Raw genomic sequence first — 27,783 nt, 5'->3', positions numbered from 1 at the left:
GGTGTGGAAACTGGACTCATGTGGGAACCTGGAATCTGGGCTAGCCATTGAGGGGACAGCAAGGGAGTCAGGCCTAAGTCGTGGACCCCTATTCTGTATCCCTCTTTTCCTGACAGTGTAAATGAGCAAAGATGGACCAGGAAGGTGGGGGAGATGGGCAAAAAGCCCCGAGCTTCCAGTGGCGGAACTACAAGCTCATAGTGGATCCTGCTTTGGACCCTGCTTTGCGCAGGCCTTCTCAGAAGGTGTACCGCTATGATGGAGTCCACTTCAGTGTCAGTGTGAGTGCCCTAGATCTTTTCTTGACTTATTTGGACCTCCAGTCTCCCCTCCCCATTTTCCCCTGTTCAGTATTCAACACGTAGACTTCCTATACCTGTAGCTTGGTTTTTTGAGGATGAGCAAGCTATCCCATCTCTTCCGTATGTTGGCTTCTGCATGGACTTTATAAACTCAATAGCCTGGTATGTTTTCAGTCTGGTTTTATCTCTTTCTGGTTTTTTTTTGTTTTTGTTTTTGTTGTTGTCGTTTTTAGGACTCAAAGTATACCCCCGTGGAAGACCTCCAAGATCCCCGCTGTCATGTCAGGTCCAAAACCAGAGACTTTTCCCTCCCAGTTCCTAAGTTTAAGGTAAGTGCCTGCTGGTCTCCCTGCATGTCGGTCCTTGGAGAGTGTCAAGGACCCCAGTACCCTGGTCTTCACATAACATAGCCTACCAAAGTGTCTATTCAGAAGGAACATTGACAGCCAGATCTCATTGCTTTTTGAGTTTGTGAGACTTGAGATGTTTTGGACAAAAGGTATACTAGTATATATCTGGTGACGAGGGTATTGACGTCTGGAAGGATGAGGTGTGGGTGGGTATTCTGAAGCTGCATGACAGTGGGATACCCAGGTTATTCAGCAGTTAAGGATACTGCTAAGACCACTGTCCATTTGGAGTCTTCTATTCTCACTGTCATTTGCGTGTGTTCCTCTATCCTGTTTGTGAGAGCAGCTCTCTACTTTAGTAGGATATTCTTAAAGCTTTGGACTGAGTCTAGAAAATTGATGTTGTTTGTCTCCTCCTGATCTTGTTTTTTGTTTTTGTTTTCTGTTTCTGATTATTGCTAAGGTAATTTGTGCAGTGCCTTCACCCCTTTTAGTTTCGCCCTTCCCTGAGCAGCTTCCCTGAACGCTCCTTTGCCTGTTATTTCTCATACCTCCTTCCCGCCAACATGTACTGAGACACGTCATCTTTCTCCCCAAGTCCTGCTCGCCTCACTTTCTCTTGACTGATAAACGGCAGTGGAAGCCTGGAGCCATCCAGTAGTTCTTCCCTTTCGTCTCAGTCTTCGGGTCTCCATTGCTGTGCTCTTCATGCTGAGTTTGGTGTTTGCTTGGTTTCTGCAGCTCCCTCCTCAGTTTTAGGCTCCATCTTGCTGTTATTTGTCTTTGGTTCTAATGCTCTTATTTTAATTTTGTTTTCTGAGTCTTTTTCTTTTTTACTACAGTATTTGTCCTGTGTGTGTGTTCACAGACAAGCTTGCACGCCATTGTGCATGTGTAGAAGTTAGAGCACAGCTTGTGGGAGCTGGCTTTCACCATGGGTCCTAGGGGTCAGACTCAAGGTTGTCAGGCTTGGTGACAAGTGTCTGTACCCACTTGCTGGCATGCTAAGTCTGTTTTGAGGCATTGATATTTGTGGTTATTGATCTGGGCAGGCCTTATCACTTCTTTAATACCGTACCCCTGTAATATTCAACCAGACTCTTTTCAGTGTTTAGGAAATATCAAGATGGACAAATTTCATGTCTTGGAAGTCTGTTGTTTTGGTAAACTTTTAAACGTCTGCAAAGTCTAAAAAGAATGATAGTATCTTAATGAATCTTTTTCCTGATTTTTTTCTGTATGAAGGGTCCTGTTTTGTGTCCCAGATACCCTGTCTACATCTCTGCTACCACTGTGTCATATTTGGATTATTTATATCTGGCTTTTTTTTTTTTTTTTTTTTTTTTGGCAAGTACTCCCTAGGTAGCCCAGGTTGGGCTTGAACTGAGATTCCTTGTGCTTCAGCCTCCCGTGTGCTAGCATTATAGACTCAGCACTGTCTTGTCTCTTTTCTGAATGAGAATTCCCGTTTTTGTGTTTCTAGTATCTAGCCTATGCTAGTCAATAACCCTGAACTAATAGATTATTTTCCTCTATCACTTTCTTGTGTATGTTGATTCTTAATGTTTTGTGTGTCTTTTCTTCCCAATTGTTGCTGTTTGTCATAAGAAGAAAGACAGCTAATGTAGGTCTCATGATCCCCCTTGAGAACAGTCTGCCAGACTTGTCTTAATTTCGCGGATGTCTCTGAAGTTTCTCAAATGGTAAGGAAACCCGAGACCAATTCTTGTCTTTCCACAGCTGGATGAATTCTATATCGGACAGATCCCACTGAAGGAAGTAACTTTTGCGAGGCTCAATGACAATGTGCGGGAAACCTTCCTCAAGGATATGTGCCGGAAATATGGTGAGGTGGAGGAAGTGGAGATCCTTCTTCATCCCCGCACTCGAAAACACCTAGGTCTAGCCCGTGTGCTCTTCACCAGCACTCGGGGGGCCAAGGAAACTGTCAAAAACCTCCACCTCACCTCTGTCATGGGCAATATCATTCATGCCCAGCTTGATATCAAAGGTGAGGACTCCCTGCCTGTTGCTTAAGGTTGGTTTCTAGCAGGGGTTATGTGTGCAAATACTTAATTGGCTCACCCAAGTACTCAGGGTCACGGTTACCAAAATTCCTGAGGTCAGGTGTGTTTCCGAACTTAATATTTTTTAAATTTTAGAGATAAATTTTAGAGATTCATTTCTATATTTATTTTTATGTGTGTGCCTGTTATGCCTGAATGAATATCTGTGTACAGCATGTATGTCTCATGCTCACAGAAGTCAAAAGAAGGGTCAAACTTCCCTGGAACTGGAGTTTAAATGGTTGTGAGTCACCGTGTCGGTGCTGGGAACTGAACTCCGGTCCTTTGGAAGAGCAGCCAGTGCACTTAACTGCTGAGTCATCTCTCCAGCTCAAGGAGGGTTTTTCTTTTTTGTTTGTTGGTTGTTTTAAAATTACACATATTTTTGTGCTTTCTTTGGTAGCACATATACTGAGATTGAAACGTTGGGTAATTGAAGAAGTAGAGTTTTAGGTCATTGCCTGCCAAAACCACAGATCTGTGGAGATACAGCTGAATGAAGCAGAGTTTCATGGTGGCACATGCCTGTAGTCCTAGTGCTTGGGAGGCAGGAGACAGGAGGACGAGGAAGCTAGCCTGTCTACAGAGATGATTCCAGGCCAGCAAGTGCTGCATAGTGAGAGCCTGTCTCAAACAAACAAAAAGGAACCGGGAGATAACTTAGTGGGTAATAGTACATACTATACAAGTATGAAAACTTGAATTTAAATCTCCATCACTTATAAAATCCAGATATGGTTGTGTATGTCTTTAACTTTATTTTTGTGGGGAGGAGATGAGCAGATTCCAGAATTTGATTGACTAGCCAGCATACAAATTACTAACTTGATTTCTAGTGAGATTGTAAACTGAGTAAGATAGAGTGCAACAGTGGGCGACACCAGTGTCTTCTGTGGCCTCCATGTGTGTGCACTTGGAAACCTACATGTGCATCATACACACGAATAAAAAAAAAAGTGGAGCAGGTTTGAACTGCTTTCAAGGAATTACAGGGGAGAAATGTCAAACTAGTATAGTGCCAGCTAAGGGAAGAAGAAGTTGGTTGGTGTTTGCAAATGGGAGTGAAGACCAATGTTCCAAATTCAACTTAAGAGTTTTGTATGTAATCTTATGGTTTTCATGTGTTTTTGAGACAGAATCTCACTATACAGCTTTGGCTAGCGTTGAACTCACTAAGATCCACCTGCCTCTGCTGTCTTGAGTGCTGGGATTAAAAAGCTTTAATTGTTTGTTTTGTTTTTAACATTTTTATTTGTTTTATAGGTCTTATTCTATAACTTAGACTGCCCTTGAATTCTACACCTGGTCCCAGGCTTTATTTTTGGTGTTTTATTTTACCTTTAAAGATTTATTTTTGCTTCTATGTATGTGTGTGTTTGTGTAAATGTATGCGCATATGTGTGTGTGTGTGTGCCACAGAGGCTAGAAGAGGATATTTGTTGGATCCCCTGAAATTAGAGCTGGATAGTTACAGACCACCGTGTGGGTGGTTCTTTGCAAGAGCACAAAATAGTCTTAACAGCTGAACCATCTTTCCAACCCCTTGTTTTGGTTCTTTGAAGACAGGGTCTCATGTAGCTCAGGTTGTCCTAATCTTGATTGTAGCCAAGGATGACCTTGACTTCTAATCCTCCTTCATCCTGGATCATAGACTTAATGCCACTATGCTTGATTTATGTAGTCCTGGGGATGAAGCCCAGGGTTTTATGCATACTAGGAAGGCACTCTACCAATTGGGCGGCTTTCCAATCTATGTTGTGTGTTTTTGAGTCAGTCTTGCTGTCTGGTGACCTGTACTCACTGTGTAGCTCATGTTGAATTGGACCCTTGCCATGCCTCAGTCTCCCAAGTAAGGATTATAGGCATATACCACCGTACTTGGTAACTCTTCATTTTTAAGGGTTACATTCTTCTCACAATTTTTTCTTATATTTATTTGTTTATGCGTTTGCATGTCCATTCTGCTTGTATGGCCTCATGTGAAGGTCAGAGGACAACAAGGGTGGTTGTTCTCTCCTTTCTCTATGTGGGTCCCAGAGAACAAACTTAGATTGCCAAGCTTGGTAGCAGGCACTTTACCCACCAAACCCTCTCACCACTCAACCCCTTCCAAGAGTTTAAAAGTCATTGTTCAAGGCAAATAAAATACCCTCCCTACCCCCTCATGGGCTGGATTGACTTTTGTAGTTGCAGTTCTGCAATTTTTAGTTTATAACATAAAGGAGTATGGGGCTTAGCAGCAGACAGACCTCTACTTTTCTTGAAGTTTATTAAACACTCTAGATGATGTCTATGTGTAAACTATGAGTTTATAAAAATGTGGTTATATTGAACCAGGGCCTTTCACATACCAAGCCAAGCACTATTGCCTACCCATATTAATAGGATATATATTTTATAGGTAGAGATGAGCCAGATTTTACTTCACAAATCTGCAAAAGACCAGTACGTGGTGATAAATATCTGTAATTCCTAAACATGGAAGAATAGGGACAACAGTGTCAGGAATTGAAGGTCATTCTTTTCTGCTTAGTGACTGCAAGACCAACCTGGCTATTTTTGAGACTTTGTCTCAAATCAGTCAAGAACAATAGAAAGAAGCATAAGTCTAGTCAGAATAACACCAACTAGGTAGAATTGAGGTAAAAGTTTCCAAGCATTGAGTTAGGTAGGAGACTAGCATTCTGAAACATTAAACTCAAGAGGTTGTAGGAAACTTGAGACCTGAGGAAGAAACAAAACTACCAAATCAGGGGGTTGTTTTTCCTTCTGACTGTTGCTTCCCATTTCTCTCCATCTAGGCCAACAACGAATGAAGTACTATGAATTGATTGTCAATGGCTCTTACACTCCTCAGACTGTGCCCACTGGGGGCAAGGCCTTGAGTGAGAAGTTCCAGGGTTCTGGTGCAGCCACTGAGACGGTGAGAAGCTTGTAGCTGCCACTGTTAGGCACATGTACTTGTTACCTGGTCACCCAGAGCAAGAACCATCTGGGAAGGCACTAAACTAAGTATAGGAAGAACTAAGGAAAGATACCTAGGGGCCTTCAGAAACAAAGAGCTGGAATCTCAGATTGGGGCAGGAGACAATTTTAAATCATGCCTGATCTTTTTTCCTTGCTCCACTTTTTTTAGACTGAAGCCCGCCGACGGTCTTCCTCTGACACAGCTGCCTATCCAGCAGGCGCTACTGTGGGGGGCACCCCTGGCAATGGCACTCCCTGCTCCCAAGATACAAATTTCTCCAGCAGTCGACAGGATACCCCATCTTCCTTTGGCCAGTTCACCCCTCAGTCCTCCCAAGGAACCCCTTACACATCTCGGGGTAGCACCCCCTACTCTCAGGACTCTGCCTACTCCAGCAGGTATGGGAAACATAATTTCTCTTGGGCTGTAGCCATTTGATTATGGAAGCTGCAGCTGGAAAGAACAAGCTCCAAGTCTTTGTGAGAAGGAATTGGAAGCTGTTTATTTTAATCTCTGGTTTCAACTGACAGATTGCTGTTTTCAGGGATATAGAAGCAGATGCTGAGAGACCTGCTTTGAGTTTGTGTGTCTGTGTGTGCGTGCTCACGTGCATGCTCCTGCCTCCGTGTATGTATGCATGCTGTGTGTTGTTACATGTGGGTATTGAGAATTGAACCTGAACCCTCTGCAAGGGCAGTCTGTACTCTTTAATTGTTGAGCCGTGTCTCCAGCCCCTTTTAAGATTTTTCTGTCTCTGAATGTTTTGGCTACATGTATGTCTCTGAACACACAGTGTTCCTTGTACCCATGCAATAGATCACCTAGAGCTGGAGTGAAAATGTTTCTGAGCCACCATGTGGGTGCTGGGATCAAATCTGGGTCTAGAGGGACTTTGAATATGAAAGCAGAGCCAGTCAGGTTTGGTCACTTAGTTGGGAGCCTAGCTAACTCCCCGTTCTTCTTCAGCACCACTTCAACCTCCTTCAAACCCCGGCGGTCAGAGAACAGCTATCAAGATTCTTTTTCTCGCCGCCATTTCTCTGCATCTTCAGCCCCTGCAACCACCGCTACTGCCACCTCAGCAACTGCTGCAGCTACTGCAGCCTCCTCTTCTTCCTCCTCCTCCTCATCATCATCATCATCATCCTCGTCGTCAACTTCTTCCTCAGCTTCTCAGTTTCGTGGTTCTGACTCTAGCTACCCAGCATATTATGAAAGCTGGAATCGTTACCAGCGCCATACTTCCTATCCACCTCGCCGGGCAACTAGGGAGGACCCTTCTGGGGCTCCATTTACCGAAAATACAGCTGAGCGCTTCCCACCTTCCTATACCTCCTATTTGGCCCCTGAGCCTAACCGATCCACTGACCAAGACTACCGGCCTCCTGCCTCAGAGGCCCCACCTCCAGAGCCTCCAGAACCTGGTGGTGGTGGTAGTGGTAGTGGTGGTAGTAGTGGTAGTAGTGGTGGTGGTGGTGGCAGTGGTGGTGGTGGTGGCGGTGGGGCACCCAGCCCTGAGAGAGAAGAAGCCCGGACTTCCCCACGCCCAGCTTCACCTGCACGTTCTGGCTCCCCAGCCCCAGAGACCACCAACGAGAGTGTGCCCTTTGCTCAGCACAGCAGTTTGGATTCCCGTATTGAAATGTTGCTGAAGGAACAACGCTCCAAATTTTCTTTCTTGGCTTCTGATACAGAAGAAGAGGAAGAGAACAGTGCAGGCCCTGGGGCTAGAGATGCAGGGGGTGAGGTGCCTTCTGGGACAGGTCATGGGCCCTGCACACCCCCTCCTGCTCCAGCTAATTTTGAAGATGTAGCACCTACAGGGACTGGAGAGCCAGGGGCTGCCCGGGAGTCGCCAAAGGCCAATGGACAGAACCAGGTGAGCCTGGGGCCAGCCAGATCTGGGATGGAAGCTTATAGCTTGGGGGGAGGGAAGGTGCTCAGACATGAAGACAAGTGTGAGGGCAAGCTCAGGGAGCTCTAGCAGGAGCTGTCTGTGACTCTCCTCCATACCCCACAGGCTTCTCCATGTTCTTCTGGAGAAGATATGGAGATCTCTGATGATGACAGGGGTGGCTCACCACCTCCAGCCCCAACACCCCCCCAGCAGCCGCCGCCACCACCGCCTCCACCACCTCCCCCTCCTCCTCCCTACCTTGCTTCCCTTCCTCTGGGCTATCCTCCCCACCAACCTGCCTACCTCCTCCCACCCCACCCAGATGGACCACCACCCCCTGAGTACCCTCCACCACCTCCACCACCACCACCCCACATCTATGACTTTGTGAACTCCCTGGAACTTATGGATCGACTTGGGGCACAGTGGGGAGGGATGCCCATGTCCTTCCAGATGCAGACCCAGATGTTAACACGCCTCCACCAGTTACGGCAGGGCAAGGGATTGACTGCAGCCTCAGCTGGTCCTCCTGGTGGGGCCTTTGGCGAGGCCTTCCTCCCTTTTCCACCTCCACAAGAGGCAGCCTATGGCTTGCCCTATGCTCTGTACACTCAAGGGCAAGAAGGTCGTGGGGCGTATTCCCGGGAGGCCTACCACCTGCCCTTGCCTATGGCAGCCGAGCCCCTGCCCTCTTCCTCAGTCTTGGGAGAGGAAGCCCGGCTGCCTCATAGGGAGGAAGCAGAGATAGCAGAAAGCAAGGCCTTACCATCAGCAGGCACAGTGGGTCGTGTGCTGGCCACCCTTGTCCAAGAGATGAAGAGCATTATGCAGCGAGACCTCAACCGAAAGATGGTAGAGAATGTGGCCTTTGGAGCCTTTGACCAGTGGTGGGAGAGCAAGGAAGAAAAGGCCAAGGTGAGGAGGGTTAGTGCTGAGAACCCTGGCATGCTTGGTGTGTGTGTGTGTGTTTGCTTGTTTGCTTGTTTGTTTGTTTGTTTATTTGCTGAAAGAGATAGACCTTTGACTTCCCTAGATTGCCCAATTCAAAGTAGGGACAAGGGAAAATGAAATGGGTAGTAAGGCTGGGGAATTATGACTCCGAGCAAAAGGTAACCATGGGCCCGTGTCAGAAGAGCTTTGTTCTGGCTTCTTTGCTGCTTTACGGTGGACTGAACGCTTGAATGTTTCTGGGCTTGTATTTAGTCCCACCATTTGTAGCTTGGTAAAAATTAGTAACTGTTTCCTAAGGGTGGATGGCCTAAATTATCAGACTTGAGAAACTGCTTTAATTTGCCAGAGATAGGTAGTGTTAGCAGGTTTATGCGTGGTGATGGTATTGAGACACACTGTTGGTTCTTGGGCAGGAGGGAATACCTGTGCTCAGGGTTCTTCAGCTTAGTCTCCCTACTATTTGCAGCCATTCCAGAATGCAGCCAAACAGCAAGCCAAGGAAGAGGACAAAGAAAAGATGAAGCTCAAAGAGCCAGGCATGCTGTCCCTTGTAGACTGGGCCAAGAGTGGCGGTATCACAGGCATTGAAGCCTTTGCCTTTGGGTCAGGGCTTCGAGGGGCCCTGCGGTTGCCTTCATTCAAGGTATCCAGGAATTTAGTGGTGGGGAAAGCTGGTGGGCCTCCCTCCCCAATGGTGGGAAATGGGGTGTGGGAGTGGGGTGGGGCTGTGGATTTTGGTGGTTGAGGTGGTTTTTTGGGTTTTTTGTTTGTTTGTTTGTTTTTTCTCCTCCCTTTTCCTCACTCTCATCTCTGTTTGAGCTCTAAGTGGGTCCTATCTTTCTGCATCTGCCAGGTAAAACGGAAAGAGCCATCAGAAATTTCAGAGGCAAGTGAGGAAAAGAGGCCCAGGCCCTCTACTCCAGCTGAGGAAGATGAAGATGGTAAGTAGGAAATCAGGCAGAAGGATAAAGGGCTGGTCTTCTTAGCCTAAGAGGAAGCAAGAGGAGGGATGAAGAGGTCAGGGTATCTCTGAGGGCAAGACACCCTTTGGAGACTTGATGCAGAGTAAAAGTGAATGAAAGGAATTCCAAAGGCATCAGAGTGTCACATAAGCTTCTCCTTGCATTTTAGTTATGGTTCTTAGCTCTGCTGTGCTGATTTAAGTGTTTTTGTATCTTCATCTTTGGAACTACAAAGTAGAAATTTCACTGTCTAGAATCAGAACTTGAAGAATCATCTATCCAGGTTCACTGCTGAATGCTTCTGTTGTGTAGCTTTCCTAGTCTGCTGAAGTCTGGGCTTTTGGTTGGTAGCTTGTGGGACTTGAGGCTACTTTATTGAGTCAGATCTGCTTCCCTGGAAAACTCCCTGCCTTATATTATTTCTTGACCCAGATAAAACAAGTTGGCATCCTCTTTCACCCAGCTTAGAAAATGATCAAAGAAAATGTGTGGGATGTAGTTCAAATTGTATAACACGGTATTGTATTCCAGTTTCTGTGCTGAGTACGGGTGGCCTGTCAGTAAAGGGGACAGTACTGTTCCTTGCCTCCAAGATGGCAGAGCAGTGACTACTGATAGATTGTAACTGCTCTGACTTCCTCTGTAGATCCTGAGCGAGAGAAGGAAGCTGGAGAACCAGGACGTCCAGGGACCAAGCCTCCAAAGCGAGATGAAGAACGAGGCAAGACCCAAGGCAAGCACCGGAAATCCTTTACTCTGGACAGTGAAGGGGAAGAGGCATCCCAGGAGTCTTCCTCAGAGAAGGTAAGATGCTAGGCACCTGGTGTCTGCCAGAAGCCTTTCCCTAGCCCCTGTTCACACAGTCAGCTTCTCATTGAGCTGGAACCCAGTGTCATTTTCCTGTTAGTCTTTATTTGTCTTTTTCCTTAAGGATGAAGATGATGATGAGGAAGATGAGGAAGACGAAGAGCGGGAGGAAGCTGTGGATGCCACCAAGAAGGAAGCAGAGGCATCGGATGGTGAGTGTAGGCAGTTGAGTAGAGTTCAGGTTTGGCGAAGAAGGGATTATATACCATTCTTGCCCTTTGCAATGACAGTTTTAGCAATGCCCTTTGGAATCCTAGGACTCTTTAGAACATGAATCTCATTAATTCAGAATACTCTCTCTTCTGAAACAGGTGTCCCTGTGGATAGCCCTGAAAAGTCTGTTTCTTTCCCCAGGTCCTAGAGGTGAAGGGTATATAGTCTCCTCTTGCCCCTCAAAGCTACCAATCTAGACTGTCTTGTCCTAGAGCACTACTCTTCCTGAAAAGGCCCAGCCGTCAGTTCGCTCCTTTCTTTTCCCTTCATCTCTCTTGCCGTCAGCAGACACTCTTCCGCCCAAGTGTGTGTCTGTTGGCTTCTCCAAATTGTACATGGTTTAGTGATCTGCATTCCTTCAGAAGTATGCATTGAGGGACTGGAAAGAGATAGCACATTATTTAATAGCACTAATTGCTTTTCAGAGGACCCAGATTCAGTTCCCAGAAACTACATGGTGGTTGTAACTTCACTTCCAGGAGATCAACACATTTTTTTCAATTCTACATGCATATGGTGCACAGACATACACTGAAGCGTATGCATAAATTAAAGAAATTTTTTTAGAAGAAATGTACAATAGAAAGAACCTTGCTTTTAAGAACTTGTTGGGGGGGGGTAAAAGAAGGGCGAGAAACAAATCCCTTTGTGTCATTGGAGACAGATTACATTTTAAGGACAATGAAATCGAGTAATAACTTCTGATAGCATGAAAGAGCCACTGTTGTCTGCATGGAATTCCTCTGAAGTACTGTTTTCTCAGAGGCCAGGGATGATAGCAGTGATGATCTTGAGGTCTCACTGGAGAAGCAAAGGGCCAGGTTACCTGCTGAGAATGAAGACAGTTCCCTCCTGTTGGTCCTTTGGCTCTCTTCCTGTCAGGTGTACCTCCAACATGCATTTTGAATTTGTCACATTTGCTCTTCTGTCTGCTTTTCTCGTGTAGGTTCTTAGGGATGGGGTCTTTAGCCCAGGAGGGTCTTACTTTTGTAAGCCCTTTCTACTTCTACCTAAACAATGCTAGAATTGCAAACATGCCATTGTGCCAAACATGCAAACATGTATGCAGTGCTGGGGATCAAACCTAGGGCTTCATGCTAGACTAACATTCTACCACTGACCTGCAGCCCCAGCACCTCTGCTGCAGTCTTGACTGATTTCTGCCTCTATTTCCTTCCTTCTGTCTAATTCATTTTCAAAACTGATAACAAAATTGTCTTTTCTAAAATGTACTCTCTTCTCTACAAGGAAGACTTGTCTCCCTGTTATCTTGACTCCCTGTTTTCTGCCAAAGTGACCTACAGGCCATTTGTATAGTCAGTCAGTCTAGGCCCTGCACATATGTTCTCTTGAGCTTAGTTTCACCATGTTCCAGTTCCTCCCCCACTATCACCTTCTCTTTACTCCATCATGATGAATTCATCAGTATATCTGTTTTCTCTCTTCTCTCTCCCTCCCTGACCTCATTGACTTACTTAGCCTTCCAGGTGTGAGAATTATAGCCCTTTTCAGTTATGCTTCTTTGGGATTTCTTAGTGCTCTCGCACACAATGCTGATCTTCCATAAGTGTGGTATATATGATGTGTGAGGCTGTGCCGTGATGTGTGTGTCCTTCTACCAGGTAAGTTTTAGAGATCAAATTCAGGTCATCAGTTTGGTAACAGGTGCCTACTGAGCCATCTTGCTGGCACCTTGTTTTGTTTGTTTTTGGAGAAAGAGTCTCACAGAGCCCATGCTGACCCCCAACTTGCTGTATAGATGAGCATGACTAGTCTTCTGCCTCCATCCCCAGAGTTCTGGGCTACATGTACCACTGTGACTTGCTTTTTTGTTGGATTTTTTGTGTTTTTTTTTTGTTTTTGGTTTTTGGTGTTTTGGTTTTTTCAAGACAGTGTTTCTCTATGTAGCCTTGGATATCCTGGAACTCACTCTGTAGACCAGGATGACCTCAAATCACAGAGGTCCACTTGCCTCTACCTCCAAAGTGCTAGGATTAAAGGCATGTACTGTTTATTCCAGAATTCTTTCTGAGTCTATTTTTTATAGACACACTTTGGTGTTCTAGGGCAACTGCTTGCCAGTCTCCAGGTCTGTATATATCTGTCCATCTGTCTGTCTGTCTGTCTGTCCTGGAACTCTATCTGTAGGCTGGGCCTTCATCTCTATTTGTTTGTAGTGGAATATTTCCTTCTTGGTTTTAGCATTTCCCTAGGAGGTGACTGTCCCAGTCTTGTTCTTCAAGCAGAACCCAGGGCTTGCCTTCCTTCCTTCTCCAGTTCTTTATACTGATGTCGGTCACTGTGAACATGCACTTGCTTATTTAACTTCTTGGGATTCCAGTACCTGGCCTAGAGCCTCACATCCAGAGTACTTAGTAGTGACCCTCCTCTTAACCACTGATACCCCTTGTGAATTTCCAGGTGAGGATGAGGACAGTGACTCATCCTCCCAGTGCTCTCTGTATGCGGATTCAGACGGTGAAAATGGTAGCACTTCGGACTCCGAGAGTGGCAGCTCCTCTTCCTCTTCATCATCATCATCGTCCTCTTCCTCCTCTTCCTCATCAGAGTCCTCTTCTGAAGAAGAGGAACAATCAGCAGTCATTCCCTCCGCTTCACCACCCCCCAGAGAAGTTCCAGAGCCCCTTCCAGCTCCTGATGAGAAGCCTGAGACAGACAGGGTTGTAGATTCCCCTGTCATGCCTCTCCCTGAAAAGGAGACATCGCCCACACAGCCTGCAGGTAGGTAGCATGGGACAGGTGACATGATTATGATATATGTTTACTGGTGTTTTAGGGAATGGTCTCCACCTACAGTCTGTCCCTGGGGTGCTAATTATATGTGGAACAGTTAAATGGGCACATATTAACACTCACATAACTGAGCTCTTTGTACCCTTGTGTATAGTCCTTGTTATTCTATAGCACATGCATATGGTGGGCCTCCTGTAGGGACTGTTCATATAAACTCTACTATTCATATAGTAGAGTTTATTGAGCACTAGTACTTCTACTAGGAGCAGTACAAAGATGTGACGATGTGTCAGACAGGCACTGTTCTTCTCATAAAGCTTTCAGTCTATAGGGAGATGCAGCCCAGTTAAGCAGTAAATGCATAGAGATAACTATGATTTCAACCCAGTAAGTTCTATGAAAAAAAAAAAAAGTACAAGGAACTCAGATCCCTGAGGGCATCTATGGGCCTGGGAACATCCTCCTGCTGAAGCACAGGTGAGCTCAGGTCTAGGCCAAACAATGAGGAGGAATAAGCAGATAGATAGGTTCTACATAAGGTCCAGCAAGTTAGATTTGGAAGAAAGCTCACCCTTTGGTAGATTGAAAATTTAGGGTAGAAGGTAGCCAGAACTGTAGAATTGGGTGGTGGCCAGCCCATGCAAAATGCAGAGCCCATGCAAGAAATGGGTCTCTGCTGTGAGAACCATAGGAAACTGTGAATAGTGATTTGAAGATTGATTATAAAGAGGAGTGAGAGAGGAGCCAGAGTGTCACAAAGGGACTCCTGAGAGGCCAGGGAGGATGTAGGACGGGAAGCCAGGACTGAGGAATCCCTCGTGTAATTAAAACTTCCAGCATCTATGGGATGATGAGTTGACCTCTTGTGACACCTCCTATACTCATAGCCACTCCCGAATCTCCAGGCAACAGAAGACCACTCAGGGCAATGTTCTCCTTCCATTCTGGGGGCTGCAACTATGTTTCAAAAAGACCATCTGGCAGGAAGAGAGATCTGGAAAGAGGAAGTGGAAGGAAGTATAAGAGTAGCATTAGAGAGGATACAGGTACAATGAAGTCTGGGATGGGGATATAGCCCAGTCAGTAAAATGCTTGTCACACAAGCTTCAGAACCTTTGAGTTTCATCTGTAACACCCACAGAAAGGTGTGGTGGCTTGCCTTTGTAATCCCAGATTTGGAAAAGTAGAAACAGATCCCTGGGGCTAAATTCCTTGTTCCAGTGAAAGACCTTATCTCAAAAATCAAAATGGACAGTTGAAAAACTACACTGGAGGCTCAGAGACAGAGAGAATTGGTAGAAACAGGGGTGAAGATCGATAACTTGGTAATACTACATCCCAGGAAAGGCTGTCAGAAAAGCGACCTAGGATTATGGATTATGGGTAGGATTATTGGAGTTGAGTGGAGATCTCTGGACCTCCAGTTAAAAACATCAGCAATTGGATTGTAGAGCAGAGACTTGGGGAAGAGCAGTCTGCCCAAGAGCAGGGAGAACATCGATGGGAACTCAGCTGTTCCCTCTGGAGAGCACAGGAAGAGAGAGGGTGGGCATGGGCAAAGTGAGCGGGGGCTAAGTTTTATATATCAAGCTAAGTACCACTCTAAAAGGATGAGAATAAAAACCAGGCGTTGTGGTTGTGGTACATTTCTGTAATCCCAGTAGTGGGGAAGTGGAGGCAGGAAGGTCCAAAGCTCAGGGTCATCCTCAGGTGCACAGTGAGCCTGAAGGCAGCTTTCAGATACTTATGAGATGGTGTCTGTCTTTCCCTTTTTAAAATGTGTTTGTGTGAGTGTATGTCTATATACCACATGCATACAGTGCCCATGGAGGCCAGATGAGGGTGTCGGATCCCTCGGAGCTAGAGTTATATGTAGTTGTAAAAATCACCATGTTGGGTGCTGGGAACTTGACCTGGGTCCTCTGTAAAAGCAGAGAACATTCTTAACAGCTGAGCCAGTTCTCCAGCTTATCTGTCTTTCAAAAAGGAGAGGGATGCTAGAAGACGGTTCAGTGGTTAAGAGCATTAGCGGCTCTTGCAGAGGACTCAGGTTCATTCCAGCACCACATGGGACCTTACAACCACCTGTAACTCTCATGTCAGGGGAGTCACAGGCAGAGAAAGCAACCAGATACAGAAATGGTTTTTGTTTTTTTGTTTTTGTTTGTTTGTTTGTTTTGTTTTATCGAGACAGGGTTTCTCTGTGTAGCCCTGGCTGTCCTGGAACTCACTCTGTAGACCAGGCTGGCCTCGAACTCAGAAATCTGCCTGCCTCTGCCTCCCAAGTGCTGGGATTAAAGGTGTGTACCACCACCGCCTGGCCTGTTTTTTTTCTAAAGATAGGAGTAGCCATGCATGGTGGAACAGGGGTATAGTCCCAACTGCTTGAAAGTCAGGCAGGAGAATATCAAGTTTGAGGCTATTTGGGGCTAATCTAGGCAATTTAGCAAGACCTGGTATCTAAATAAAATTTTACAAAGGGCCAGTAATCTAGCTCAGTGATAGCATGCATGAGGTTTAATGTCTAGTACTAACTGAACAGATAGGTAGATAGTAGATAGATGGATGGATAGATGGATAGAAGAAGGAAGGAAGGAAGGATGGATGGATGGATTAGACCATGTTATGGGGCCACTGGAGAAGTTGTAAGATAGAAGTGTCTTGGACCTGACAGGTTATTGGAATTATAAATTTCAGGTGAATGGTTTAGACTAAAGGCAAGTGTTACGGGATTAGGAGAAATAATATTGATAGATAGGTTTTTCTAAGGGTAGGGTATACTGGGCTTTCTGGCCTGGTGTCAGAAAATTGTGGAAAGCTTAAAAAGATAGTCCATTCCTTCCTCTGTAAAGTGACAACTTAATAAATGGTAGCATGACTGAAGAAAGATTGTTGAGTGCCTGGTAACAGCAGCCAGTTTTAGTCAGCTTACCAGAAGGGAGAGCTGGGTATGGTGGGACATGCTTGTGATCCCAGCATTTACAGAAGCATCAGGTTCCTAATGAGCTTCAGTGTGTTCCAGGCTAGTCTGAGCTACATGAGACCTTTCTCAAAGAGGAGGGGTCATGTTGAGTGGTTGTGGGTATGTTTATATGGTGTACCTGACTGGGAGTTTTCAGAGACAAGTAGAAAAACTCTTTGGTCTCGTTTTCCTTTTGTCTTCTAGTTTGGTTTAGTTTTGCTTTCCCTAGGAAATAGGTTTCCTCTGTTTCTCCATCCACCAAAGCACCATAGTAGCAACAGGCCAACCAACCTCCTACCATAGACCTTTTTAGGAAAGTCTCTGATGGAGCTGGTGTGGATTACGGAACAGTCTTGGTGGTGTCAGTCAGTGACAGCCCTGAGGGAGAAAACTAGGAGGACTGACTTCTAGGGCCTCGTTGATAAGAATTTGAGAACATAGGAGAGCAATTCCCAGGAAAAAAGTAGTTGTACTGCCTGCAGGTAATTGCATCATAAATGAAAAGCCTGGGGAAGGGAGGGAGTACAGAGAAATCTGTGAAGAAGCTGAGTTGGATGCTAAGTTGTATAGTTTGCCACTGTCTAAGATCCACGTGACACCCAGAGTGTAGGATGCAACAAAGTGAAGGACCTTCCAGTGCTCCCAAGTAAGGAGCACTCAGCTTGAGGCAGTAGGCACAGCTGATCCCTGCCTACCTGGCCAGATGTGGTGCTGGCTGCCATTTAGTTCTGAAAATGGTAGAGCCAGTTGCTAAAGTTCTGAACCTACAAATGTCCAGTCCCAGTCCTGGGTTATGTTCTCTTCCATGGTCTTATAAACAGGCTAGAATTCCAGTGTTGAATTATAAACAGTGTAAAATTCCATGGGATCCTTTCCCTCCCTACTTCTCCGAGTTTGACTAGACATTTGATTTGGTTGGTTATCCTGTTTGAACAACAGCTTCCTGGGCTTATCTGACTGCTCTGAGTTTTCCCAATACCTGACATGGACATGTTCCATTGTCAGCTGGAATAATGAATGAACAGGTACAGAGCCCCATTCTGTGGAGGGAGTTCGGTGCTGAGAGTGATAACGCACAGGAGAGAGGCAGACAGCAGCCCCTGTGTAACAAACAGGTTTGTACGTACATAAGCATGAGTATACTTAGATGGAAGCTGAGGTGGAACAGGGTAGAACTTGATGAAGTAAGGCTGCCTTGCTCCAGGATAGTTGAGCTCATGTCTCCTACTCTGACAGTTTTGTCTGATGAGGTTAACACTCTGATCTTTGTCCATGTGCTTCTATCCCCAGGTCCTGCTGAAGAACCACCTCCTAATATACCACAGCCTCCCTCAGAGCCCCCAGCTGGACCTCCAGACCCTCCCCCCCGCCTGGATGAGCGCCCCTCTTCTCCTATCCCTCTTCTACCCCCACCCAAGAAACGCCGGAAAACTGTTTCCTTCTCTGCTGCAGAGGAGGCACCAGTCCCAGAACCTTCTACAGCTGCCCCGCTGCAGGCCAAGTCTCCTGGTCCAGTCTCTAGAAAAGTCCCCCGGGTTATAGAGCGGACCATTCGAAACCTACCCCTGGACCATGCATCTCTGGTCAAGAGTTGGCCTGAGGAGGTAGCCCGAGGGGGTCGGAATCGAGCTGGAGGTCGTGTCCGCTCTACTGAAGAAGAGGAAGCCACTGAGTCAGGGACAGAAGTAGACCTGGCAGTACTGGCAGACCTGGCCCTGACCCCAGCCCGACGTGGGTTGGCTACCCTACCCACTGGTGACGACTCAGAGGCCACAGAGACCTCAGATGAGGCTGAGCGCCCAAGCCCTCTACTCAGCCACATCCTCTTGGAACACAACTATGCCCTAGCCATCAAGCCCCCACCTACCACACCAGCACCTCGGCCCCTGGAGCCAGCTCCTGCCCTTGCTGCACTCTTCAGCTCTCCAGCTGATGAAGTCTTGGAGGCCCCTGAGGTGGTGGTGGCTGAGGCAGAAGAGCCAAAGCAACAGCTGCTGCAACAGCAGCAGCATCCAGAGCAGGAAGGCGAGGAGGAGGAGGAAGATGAGGAAGAAGAGTCTGAGTCTTCAGAAAGCAGCAGCAGCAGTAGCAGCAGCGATGAGGAAGGGGCAATCAGGAGGCGCAGCCTCCGCTCCCACACTCGGAGAAGAAGGCCACCACTCCCACCCCCACCCCCGCCCCCTCCTTCCTTTGAGCCAAGGAGTGAATTTGAACAGATGACCATCCTATATGATATTTGGAACTCAGGTCTGGACTTAGAAGACATGAGCTATTTGCGACTCACATACGAACGGCTGCTCCAGCAGACCAGTGGCGCTGACTGGCTTAATGACACCCACTGGGTCCATCACACAAATATCCTAAGCCACAGAACCCATCTTATTTGAACCCTAGAGTAAGATACAAGGCTGGGACCTTCCCTGGGGTCATATGTTATCCTCAGGTCAGTCCTAGGGCTGCACTGGTTTATCTGTCTGGTCCGTCTGTCTAAATTACTGTGCCTTGCTTTGCCATGGGGTTCTCCAGCTGCTAGCTGTCTTTCCCCTCTGCCTTGTGTCTCTTCTGATAGAACAGGTAAGGTTCTATCAGGTTGCCTTCTCTAGTTCTGTCTCCTTACTGCGTATTTTCACTGTCAGACAAGCTACCCTGTGGACAGGGTCTGGGTTGAACAGGAGGTGTGGGCCCCGAGAGACTGGCCAATGAGGAACCTGTTCTTTCCTTAACACCCTGCACTCACCAACCTAAGCACTCCAAAGCGTAAACGACGGCCCCAAGATGGGCCCCGGGAGCATCAGACAGGCTCTGCACGCAGTGAAGGCTATTACCCCATCAGCAAGAAGGAGAAAGACAAATACTTGGATGTGTGCCCTGTCTCAGCCCGGCAACTGGAAGGTGTAGACACTCAGGTAGAGCCCTACTCTGAGTGTCTCTAGACACTCCCTAGTTTGCTACCTCCTTCCTGTCCTTCAAACACTCACGACCTCCTTGTCTTCCTCACAGGGGACTAATCGGGTGCTTTCTGAGCGACGGTCAGAGCAGCGGCGGTTACTAAGCGCTATTGGCACCTCAGCCATCATGGATAGTGATCTGCTAAAGCTAAACCAGCTCAAGGTCAGGAGGGGAAACTGGAAGAGGGAGGAGACCCAGTGAAAAAACTACAGCAAGGAGAGTTGCCCCTGGTGGGATCCTTTGAAACAGGGAGGGCTGAAGGGAAAGGATGACGGGAAGGTGCAAGTTTGTGGGAGCATCCAGTAGTTAAAGCTACATTCTGTCCCCTAGTTCCGGAAGAAGAAACTCCGATTTGGCCGGAGCCGGATCCATGAGTGGGGTCTGTTTGCCATGGAACCCATTGCAGCTGATGAGATGGTGATAGAATATGTTGGCCAGAATATTCGCCAGGTGAGGCCAGCCCACATGAGCCCACTCCCAGCATCAGGCCAGTTGCTGACTGGACAGCAGCATGGCATTTTACCCTACCTCATCTGTTTCTGCCAGACCTTGTGGGTCACCCTCCCACCCTGGTGTCTCAGGACTCTGGCTCAGTGGCCTTTCTAGTTGGACTGGATTATACATAATGTTAATAGTGAAACCCAATGCCACATTTTTATAATTGTGATATTTTGTACAGAGCTTCCCTCATTAGTACCGCTGCCACTCTCCCAGGGAATGCTGGATAGTAATGATAGTAAAGGATGGTGTTTGATACTAGAAGGTATAGGTGTTGTGGGGACCCAGAGCCTCCCAGAGATGGTGATGTGATACTCAGCCTGAAAGCTAAAGGGTAATGAGTTCCCAGGGCAGTAGGATGTGTGCACGCTCTTGTTCCTGGGATAACGTGTGAAGGCTCAGAGCTGCGTTCTCTTAGGAGGACGAGGCCAAAACATCTGTTCAGGTAACATAGTCAGGGCCAGTGACAGGGACGTGAGCCTGGAAAAGCGGCCTTGTGGATGGAGAATGGCTTGGAAGCTGTGCAAGCAAGGCAGGGTGAAGCTGATAAGCTCCCTCTGGCTGTGGAAAGGAGCTCATGTGGGCTGCCCTCAGTGGGACTGAACGACAGATCAAAGCCAAGGTATGGATGAGATAGTGGCAGCAGAAGTTACAGGAGTCTAGCCTGTAGTTTCAAAGTAGTTGACAGCCAGGAAGTTGGCTGTGGAGGGTGAAAATAAGGTGGTGAGGCCTTTCTCAGGCCATCCCCATTAGCTTCTAGGAATGTGGTTGAGCAGAAGGAACAGGAGTGTGATCAAGATTTGTTCCAGTGCAGGCGTGAGGCTCAGGTTCTAGGGGTGCAGGAATAACATCCCACACTCTTACCGAGGTAGACTTGGCTGGAGAGTGAAGCCTGGGAGGAGTCCTCACTGCAGACTCTTCTAACCACCTCACTGGTGGCTAGAACTGCAGAGGGCTGAGATCACCTAGTGAGTGTGGCAATTGCATTACCTATTTCCTGGGAATAGCTGCCCCTTACAGAACAAGGCCTTTGTCCTGGCACAGACCATCTGCCATCTGCTCTCACCAGCTGCCCAGTAGGTGCCTGTGTAGGAAGGCTAATCCTAGGAAAGGATTCAATTCAAGGCATGGCCACTGTCATTTCAGAAGCAGCCCCAGGCCCACAGCATGCTATGGCCTCCACTAGGGCCACACAGGTTCTCAGAAGAGCCAGTGCTGGTTTCCCTAGAGTCCTCCTCTGGCTGACTTTGGATCAGAATGGGTGGGAGCAGGTAGACCCAAATGCAGACCCAATCAGCGTTGCTCCAGGAGCTAGTGGCTTGGCCAGAGGGGAGTGGTTCTAGCTCATGCAGTGGCTGAAGTCTTAAGACGTGTCTTATTCCACCAGATGGTAGCTGACATGCGGGAGAAGCGCTATGTTCAGGAGGGCATTGGCAGCAGCTACCTTTTCCGGGTGGATCACGACACCATCATTGATGCCACCAAGTGTGGCAACCTTGCCAGGTTCATCAACCACTGCTGCACGGTGCGCTCAGGGTTGGGCCAGGGCTGGGCTGGGCAGGGGTGAGGTGGGGTTGTGGCTTACACTGCCCCTCCTGCAGCCTAACTGCTACGCTAAGGTGATCACCATCGAGTCTCAGAAGAAGATTGTGATCTACTCGAAGCAGCCCATTGGCGTGGATGAGGAGATCACCTACGACTACAAGTTCCCACTAGAAGACAACAAGATTCCGTGTCTGTGCGGCACTGAAAGCTGCCGTGGCTCCCTCAACTGAGGTGGGGCAGGACCGGTGCCCTCACCCCTATTTATTCCCCCTTGGTGCCCTAAGCTCCCAGCACCCCCGGCCTTATTGGGCTCAGCAGGGCCCACTGCCCCCACCTCCACATGTGGGATAGGGAGCCCTTGAGTCCAGCAAGGGAGCCTCAGTCCTTTGAGGGAACTTCTGCCTTCCCTATACCCCATGCCCAGCCACCCTCTTAATTTTTTTTCTTTGCGAAGAAGAAGCTGTAAATGTTTTGTAGCTGCCAGCAGCTGTTTCCTGTGGAAACCTGGGGTACCAGCCTGTATAGATGCTATTCTTGGGGGCTGCATAGCCCTTTGCTTCATGTTAATGGGGATTTCCCCTTCTGCCCTATGTGCACCCCTCCCCAGTTTAGGGGTCTCTGGGGCAGTGGCCATGTTCTCCCCCTGGGGGGGCCTTTGGCCCCTAGTCCTGGGAACTCTGTGCCTGGAACCCTGCCTCATCTGTTCCTGCCAGACCCTGTGGGTCACCCTCCCACCCTGGTGTCTCAGGGCTCTGGCTCAGTGGGCCAGGATGGTGGGGGGCAGGCCCTTCTTGTTGGGCTGGATTGTACATAATGTTAATAGTGAAACCCAATACCACATTTTTATAATTGTGATTAAACTTTATTGTACAAAAATGCTTGGTTGGTATCTTTGGGAAGAGCAGACTGTGATGTGAGTTGACACAATCGGTAAAGCAAGAAAGAGGGAAAATGGGTGGCCTGGAGTTTGGGGTGAATCAACCTGCAGACATAGCAGTACTGCTTTGGACCAACCACCTAACAGTACAACAATAAAGCCATATCTATCTCACCATGGATGCTAGCCAGAGTTGTGTGGAGATCAGGTTTACCCTGCTCTACCTCCCCAGAACCACAGCTGGTGCTGCCTCCAGCCTACTGGGAAACCCAGCAGGAGGGAAGAACCAAGATCACATACCAGTGATGAAGGCACCCTGTCTCCTCTACCCAGTTACCCCTAAATACTTCACATTACCAAGTGGGCAGGTTCTGTCCTCTGCCTGCCACTGAAGAATGGACTGGCCACCAGGGGGCACTCTGGCAAGAGAATTCCCTTCAAACCCCCTTGCCCGCCCCTAGGGGTGGAGGCTAATTTGGTCTCCTTCCTGGAATGGGCCAGGAGGGAGGAGCAAGCGGAAGGAAGGAAGCCTCTGTGCATCTAGCTGGTCCACCAGTCCAGGACACAACCTCTCCCAGTGGCCAGTTTGGGTGCCCTGTGACTTCCTACAGGTAGGCAGAGCTGATACTGAGGCCCAGCTGGCCCTTCTCTTAATCTAAACCCTTCCAACCTCCCTATCCAACTCCTTGCTTTCTCTGCCTGTCCTTTAGTAATCTAGTTTTCCCCATTTGTCTCAATCCCTAATCTCTTTCTGCATCCAATTCTAGTGACTCAGCAGTTAGGGTCAGAGGGTACGGAGCCTTAGTGCTATAAGCACAGAAAACTAACCCACAGCTACTACTTGGCCTTCCCACCCACACCATTGATCCCACCTAATGGTCCTGGGAATAACATAGTTGGAGCAGGTGGTATTGGGCAGTTCTAGTGAGTTAAATTCTCTCCCCACACCTAGGCATGGCAGACTCCGCACAGGTGCCAACACTGGTATACCTGGTCACGGGGGGCTGTGGCTTCCTGGGGGAGCATATTGTTCGAATGCTGCTGGAGCGGGAGCCCAGGCTTCGGGAGCTGCGTGTCTTTGACCTGCACCTGAGTTCTTGGCTGGAGGAGCTGAAAACAGGTGACTGGAGTGGACCAGTAGCAGAAGGAGGGAGGCTCCATCCCTTCCCAAACTGGGATACCTCAGCTTGTGGAAAAGATGATTTCTATGTTTGTTCTCCACCCCACACAGAGGGAGCGGGTGACTCATTAGTTCATTTGGCTTCCAGGGTGTATGCTGGCCAGACTCAGCAGCTGGCTTAGGCCCCAGCTCTGACACTGCCTCGTGTCTCTCCACCAGGGCCGGTGCAGGTGACCGCCATCCAGGGGGATGTGACTCAGGCCCACGAGGTGGTAGCAGCCATGGCTGGATCTCATGTGGTCATCCATACAGCTGGGCTGGTGGATGTGTTTGGGAAAGCCAGTCCAAAGACCATCCACAAAGTCAACGTGCAGGGTGAGGTGCTACCTGCCTGTTAATCCCTAGTGTGCGGCCTGACTTTGGCCTCCAGGGGTTTTTATGTGAGGGCCTGTCCTTTTGATAACCTTGCCCATTCACTGCTATTCCACCCTGTTCTGACCTGATGTGGTTCTCCTTGGACACTGGGTGGGGCAGAAAGAGACGGAGGCAGGAAGACACAGCTTACATCTGTCCCTTTCCTCTGCAGGCACACAGAATGTGATTGACGCTTGTGTGCAGACTGGGACTCGGTTCCTGGTCTACACGAGCAGCATGGAAGTGGTGGGGCCTAATGTCAAGGGCCACCCCTTCTACAGGTGAGCTCGGCCCCACTCAGTCTTAGAGCCCATCTCCTTCCAGTACTGAGTCTGCTTTCTCCCTACTCCAGGGGCAATGAAGACACCCCATATGAGGCAGTCCACAGGCATCCCTACCCATGCAGCAAAGCCCTTGCTGAACAGCTGGTCCTGGAGGCCAACGGAAGGAAGGTACACTGCAAAGATGGGGCTTGGGGTGCAGAGGCAGTGCCTGGGTCTCCGGCTTCTCTGCATGCATCTGCAGCCCATGGTGGGGAGGGTGGGCGCATCTTCCAACATCGCCCTTTGCCACCAGGTCAATGGAGGACTACCCCTGGTGACATGTGCCCTTCGACCCACGGGCATTTATGGTGAAGGTCATCAGGTCATGAGAGACTTCTACCACCAGGGACTGCGCTTTGGAGGTCGGCTGTTTCGGGCCATCCCAGCTTCTGTGGAGCATGGTCGGGTCTATGTTGGTAAGGACGGGGAAAGGCAAAGGGAAAGCGGGGCAAGAGGACTGGCTCTGACAGTGGCAGAGTCACCAGTGTACGCCTGGCTCCACAGGGCTCGGGCAGACAGTGGGCATGTGGGCATTTTCTGCATGAGTTGCAAAGGGAAAAGTATCCATGCCAGTTGGGAGGGCTGACATAAAAACATGTCACAGGTTATTCCAAGCAGGGGGAGCAGTAGCTCTCCAGGGAAAGGGGTAGCATCTACACAGGAACCAAGTAGCTGTAGGATCCCCAGGAGGGCTGGTGGCTACAGGGCCTTGGAGAGGCAACCTTGACCAGACAGTAGAGAGGTGTGGGCAAAATATATGTGGAGCTAAATAGGGGGCTGGACCAAGGCCGGCTTATCTCCCTCCCTCCCTCCTGTAGGCAATGTGGCTTGGATGCACTTGCTGGTGGCCCGAGAGCTGGAGCAGCGGGCAGCACTCATGGGTGGCCAGGTATATTTCTGCTATGACAAGTCACCTTATAAAAGCTACGAGGACTTCAACATGGAGTTCCTGAGTCCCTGTGGACTTCGGCTGATAGGCACCCACCCACTGCTGCCCTACTGGCTGCTGGTGCTGCTGGCCGCCCTCAATGCCCTGCTGCAGTGGCTGCTTCGTCCACTGGTGCTGTACACACCCCTGTTGAATCCCTACACTCTGGCTGTGGCCAACACCACCTTTACTGTCAGTACCAACAAGGCACAGCGCCATTTTGGCTACAAGCCCCTCTTCTCATGGGAAGAGAGCAGGACCCGCACCATTCACTGGGTGCAGACCATGGAAGGTTCGGCCTGGTGATGGCAGGGCTAGGAACTGGAGACCACTGTGGCACATACTCCAGGTCCTCGGCCCCCAAAGCCTGGATGGAGAAAAATGGCTACCTTTTGAAGCTGAACACCCTGCTCTACACATCATGACTCCATGATGTGGACCCTGCCACACCTTAACTACACAGCTCTTAAGACTGGTTCCTATCCCAGTCTCCAAGTTCTAGAAGAGGGTTTAGGGACAGGCCAATCTTTGGTGCCAACTCAGTCCTGCCAGCTAGTTGGCAAAACTGATTCCTGAATGGTCTCACTACCACTTCCTGTTTCCAGTTTCCCAAGCAGGGAGGGACAAAGACTCCAGAGATCTCACACTGGTCTGCTCCGGGTACCATTTTCAGACCTGGCTCCAGCCACATCTGATTCTCCTTAAGGGTTATACTTTAACTTTTTTTTTTTTTTTTTTTGGTTTGGTTTGTTTTTTTGAGACAGGGTTTCCTGGAACTCACTCTGTAGACCAGGCTGGCCTCAAACTCAGAAATCCGCCTGCCTCTGCCTCCCAAGTGCTGGGATTAAAGGCGTGCGCCACCACCGCCCGGCCCTTTCATCATTTTTTTAAGTGTATCTCTTTTAGACATTTATATTTTAATCTGCTTTAAAGAAAACTGAAGAGATCAATGATTTCCCATGTCTTGTCTCTCCTAACAAGTTTACCTATAATACTGTTAGTTTCCTCCCTGAGGATGTCAGCCTGTATCTGGCCAAGCCTGGATTAAAATACTTTTCCAAGTCTGTGTCTACCTGTTACCCAACCCACTCACCCAATATCTCCCACACCACGGCGCCTGTCCCTGTGGGGACAGAAGGAAGTGAGCACACAGCACGCCCGCTGTTGGATTAGTTGCTATTTCTCCCGTCCCACCAGGCCCAATCCGGCCCAGGATGGGGTTCAGGGGCACTGGGGACAGGACATGCAGGTCTGGGGCAGAGGGTCAGAATTTCCTGTATTTTATCCATTTGCAACTTGGTCACCAATAGAGAGCAATAAGACTCTGAGGGCTAACAGGAGGGTGGCCAGGCTCAGGCCCCCAAGCTAGGCCCCAGGAGTCCTGTCCCCTCAGGGGAGGGGAGGAAGAGAGTTCTAGAAACCAATGGAGAAAAAGAGAAGGGGGCAGGGGCTCATGTCAGCAAACATGGCTACATCACGTGACACGCCAGCGACACAGAAACACACCAACGCACACAGCTGCACAGCAGGGCATAGGGAGAGGCTAGGTAGGGGAAAAGAGAGCTAGGGGCCGACCATCTTGTCCTCTGTTGGGTAGGCAGGGCAGGGCGAGTGCATAGAACACACATGTGTACACGCTCAAGGTATGACGGGAGCATGATGACTCACGGGCACATGAGATGGACACTCAGTGTGCTTTGTAAGAGGCAAGAAAAGGGAGAATGGAAGCATTGAGTCCTGGCTTGGGCCTGGGACCACCAAGGGGGCAGAATTGGGCTTGATGGTTTGGGGAGTATGGAGGGCACGCAGCACACATCTGAGAACATGCAACAGAACCAGCCCCCAGACAACCATCCAGGATACACATGTAGACAGCAGCCAACAAGCATGTCCATCATGTGATGTGTGGGTCTTGTAGAAAGCTGAGTTACAGCAGACTCTCAGGGACTGCTCATCCACTTGAGGCCCAGTGCTAGGCAGCCGTGGGCCCAGTGCCATTCAAAGAGGCAGGAGCAGCATGCCAGCCACAGTCCTGGCCTTGTGAACACCATGCCTGGGGTGTTGGGGAGGCTGTGAGAAACATCTGAGTTAATGAGCATTCTGGGCTGAAAGAAGGGAACTAGATCCTGAGGCCTCTGACATCTCCAAAGAAGCCAAAGGTGAGGGCAGGAGGCTCTTGGCCCTGCAGAAGAGTATTCTGGAATGGATAGGCAGGCTCCCTCATCAGCACAGCTAATCTAGGGGTTACATACATGTGGACATGAACACACACACACACACACACACACACACACACACACACACACACACTAGGTGGGCAGGGCTCAAACAGCCAGGCGGGGAAGAGATCAGCTGTCAGAGCTGGCTCAGAAGTGTCTTGTTATCTAGAAGGTCCTATTTGCGGGGTCACTCCCTTCTCCCTGAGTTCTGAACACACTTGTGTACACATACACTTCATGTGACTACCTTACTCCAGGGCAGGCAGGACATACGCACCTCTATATATCACCTCAATGTTCATAGGACTGCTATCCCATTGACCTCTTGTCTGTTCCCAAAGAACCCACAAACTGCACAGCTGTCCACACGACGCAGGAATCCCTCCATTGCTTACTGCTTCAGAACCCCCTGTCTCACCATCCCAGTCACTCAGAGCCCCCGTCTCACCATCCCAGTTACTCAACTGTGGTTGTGGCCATGGCTGAGGTTTCAGCAGGAGACATGCCCAAGGGACAGGTTCAAGGATGGCCCTAAATGGTCACTCAGGGATATGTGAAATCCAGTTGCCCAAACGCAAGTTTTTTGAGAAAGTTCAAAACATCAGCTGGGGCAGTGAG

General features: G+C 48.7%; 2 protein-coding genes across 2 annotated transcripts; both read left to right on the top strand.

The window, feature by feature from the left end:
- The first annotated feature begins 96 nt into the window (after nucleotides 1–96).
- Setd1a (SET domain containing 1A, histone lysine methyltransferase) lies at nucleotides 97–22,162 on the top strand. The gene is made up of 18 exons (XM_028769433.1): nucleotides 97–281; nucleotides 536–631; nucleotides 2,393–2,663; nucleotides 5,520–5,641; nucleotides 5,855–6,084; nucleotides 6,653–7,565; nucleotides 7,707–8,498; nucleotides 9,001–9,177; nucleotides 9,388–9,475; nucleotides 10,143–10,300; nucleotides 10,428–10,515; nucleotides 12,998–13,318; nucleotides 17,583–18,647; nucleotides 19,026–19,198; nucleotides 19,293–19,403; nucleotides 19,572–19,691; nucleotides 21,127–21,264; nucleotides 21,341–22,162. Exons 1-18 carry the CDS (start codon nucleotides 132–134, stop codon nucleotides 21,512–21,514), a joined length of 5,187 nt encoding a protein of 1,728 aa, XP_028625266.1. The 5' UTR covers nucleotides 97–131; the 3' UTR covers nucleotides 21,515–22,162.
- A 508-nt stretch (nucleotides 22,163–22,670) lies between these two features.
- On the top strand, nucleotides 22,671–25,734 carry Hsd3b7 (hydroxy-delta-5-steroid dehydrogenase, 3 beta- and steroid delta-isomerase 7). The gene is made up of 7 exons (XM_028769424.1): nucleotides 22,671–22,772; nucleotides 23,114–23,281; nucleotides 23,501–23,656; nucleotides 23,868–23,976; nucleotides 24,048–24,147; nucleotides 24,272–24,434; nucleotides 24,837–25,734. The coding sequence occupies exons 2-7, from the start codon at nucleotides 23,116–23,118 to the stop codon at nucleotides 25,250–25,252; spliced, it is 1,110 nt and encodes a 369-aa protein (XP_028625257.1). The 5' UTR covers nucleotides 22,671–22,772; nucleotides 23,114–23,115; the 3' UTR covers nucleotides 25,253–25,734.
- The last annotated feature ends 2,049 nt before the right edge of the window (nucleotides 25,735–27,783 follow it).

This window comes from Grammomys surdaster, unplaced genomic scaffold (assembly GCF_004785775.1).
Source record: "Grammomys surdaster isolate TR1022 unplaced genomic scaffold, NIH_TR_1.0 192, whole genome shotgun sequence".
Taxonomy (NCBI): domain Eukaryota; kingdom Metazoa; phylum Chordata; class Mammalia; order Rodentia; family Muridae; genus Grammomys; species Grammomys surdaster.
This window is presented reverse-complemented; position numbering and strand designations above follow the sequence as displayed.

What these genes read in the sequence shown, in the direction of transcription:
- Setd1a (XM_028769433.1), top strand. Translation starts at nt 132, where the DNA reads ATGGACCAGGAAGGTGGGGGAGATGGGCAAAAAGCCCCGAGCTTCCAG. An exon ending in GACTCTGCCTACTCCAGCAG is followed by an intron (nt 6,085 to 6,652) that starts GTATGGGAAACA and finishes GTTCTTCTTCAG; the next exon opens with CACCACTTCAACCTCCTTCA. An exon ending in TAAAGCTAAACCAGCTCAAG is followed by an intron (nt 19,404 to 19,571) that starts GTCAGGAGGGGA and finishes TCTGTCCCCTAG; the next exon opens with TTCCGGAAGAAGAAACTCCG.
- Hsd3b7 (XM_028769424.1), top strand. Translation starts at nt 23,116, where the DNA reads ATGGCAGACTCCGCACAGGTGCCAACACTGGTATACCTGGTCACGGGG. An exon ending in CCACAAAGTCAACGTGCAGG is followed by an intron (nt 23,657 to 23,867) that starts GTGAGGTGCTAC and finishes TTTCCTCTGCAG; the next exon opens with GCACACAGAATGTGATTGAC. An exon ending in GCATGGTCGGGTCTATGTTG is followed by an intron (nt 24,435 to 24,836) that starts GTAAGGACGGGG and finishes TCCCTCCTGTAG; the next exon opens with GCAATGTGGCTTGGATGCAC.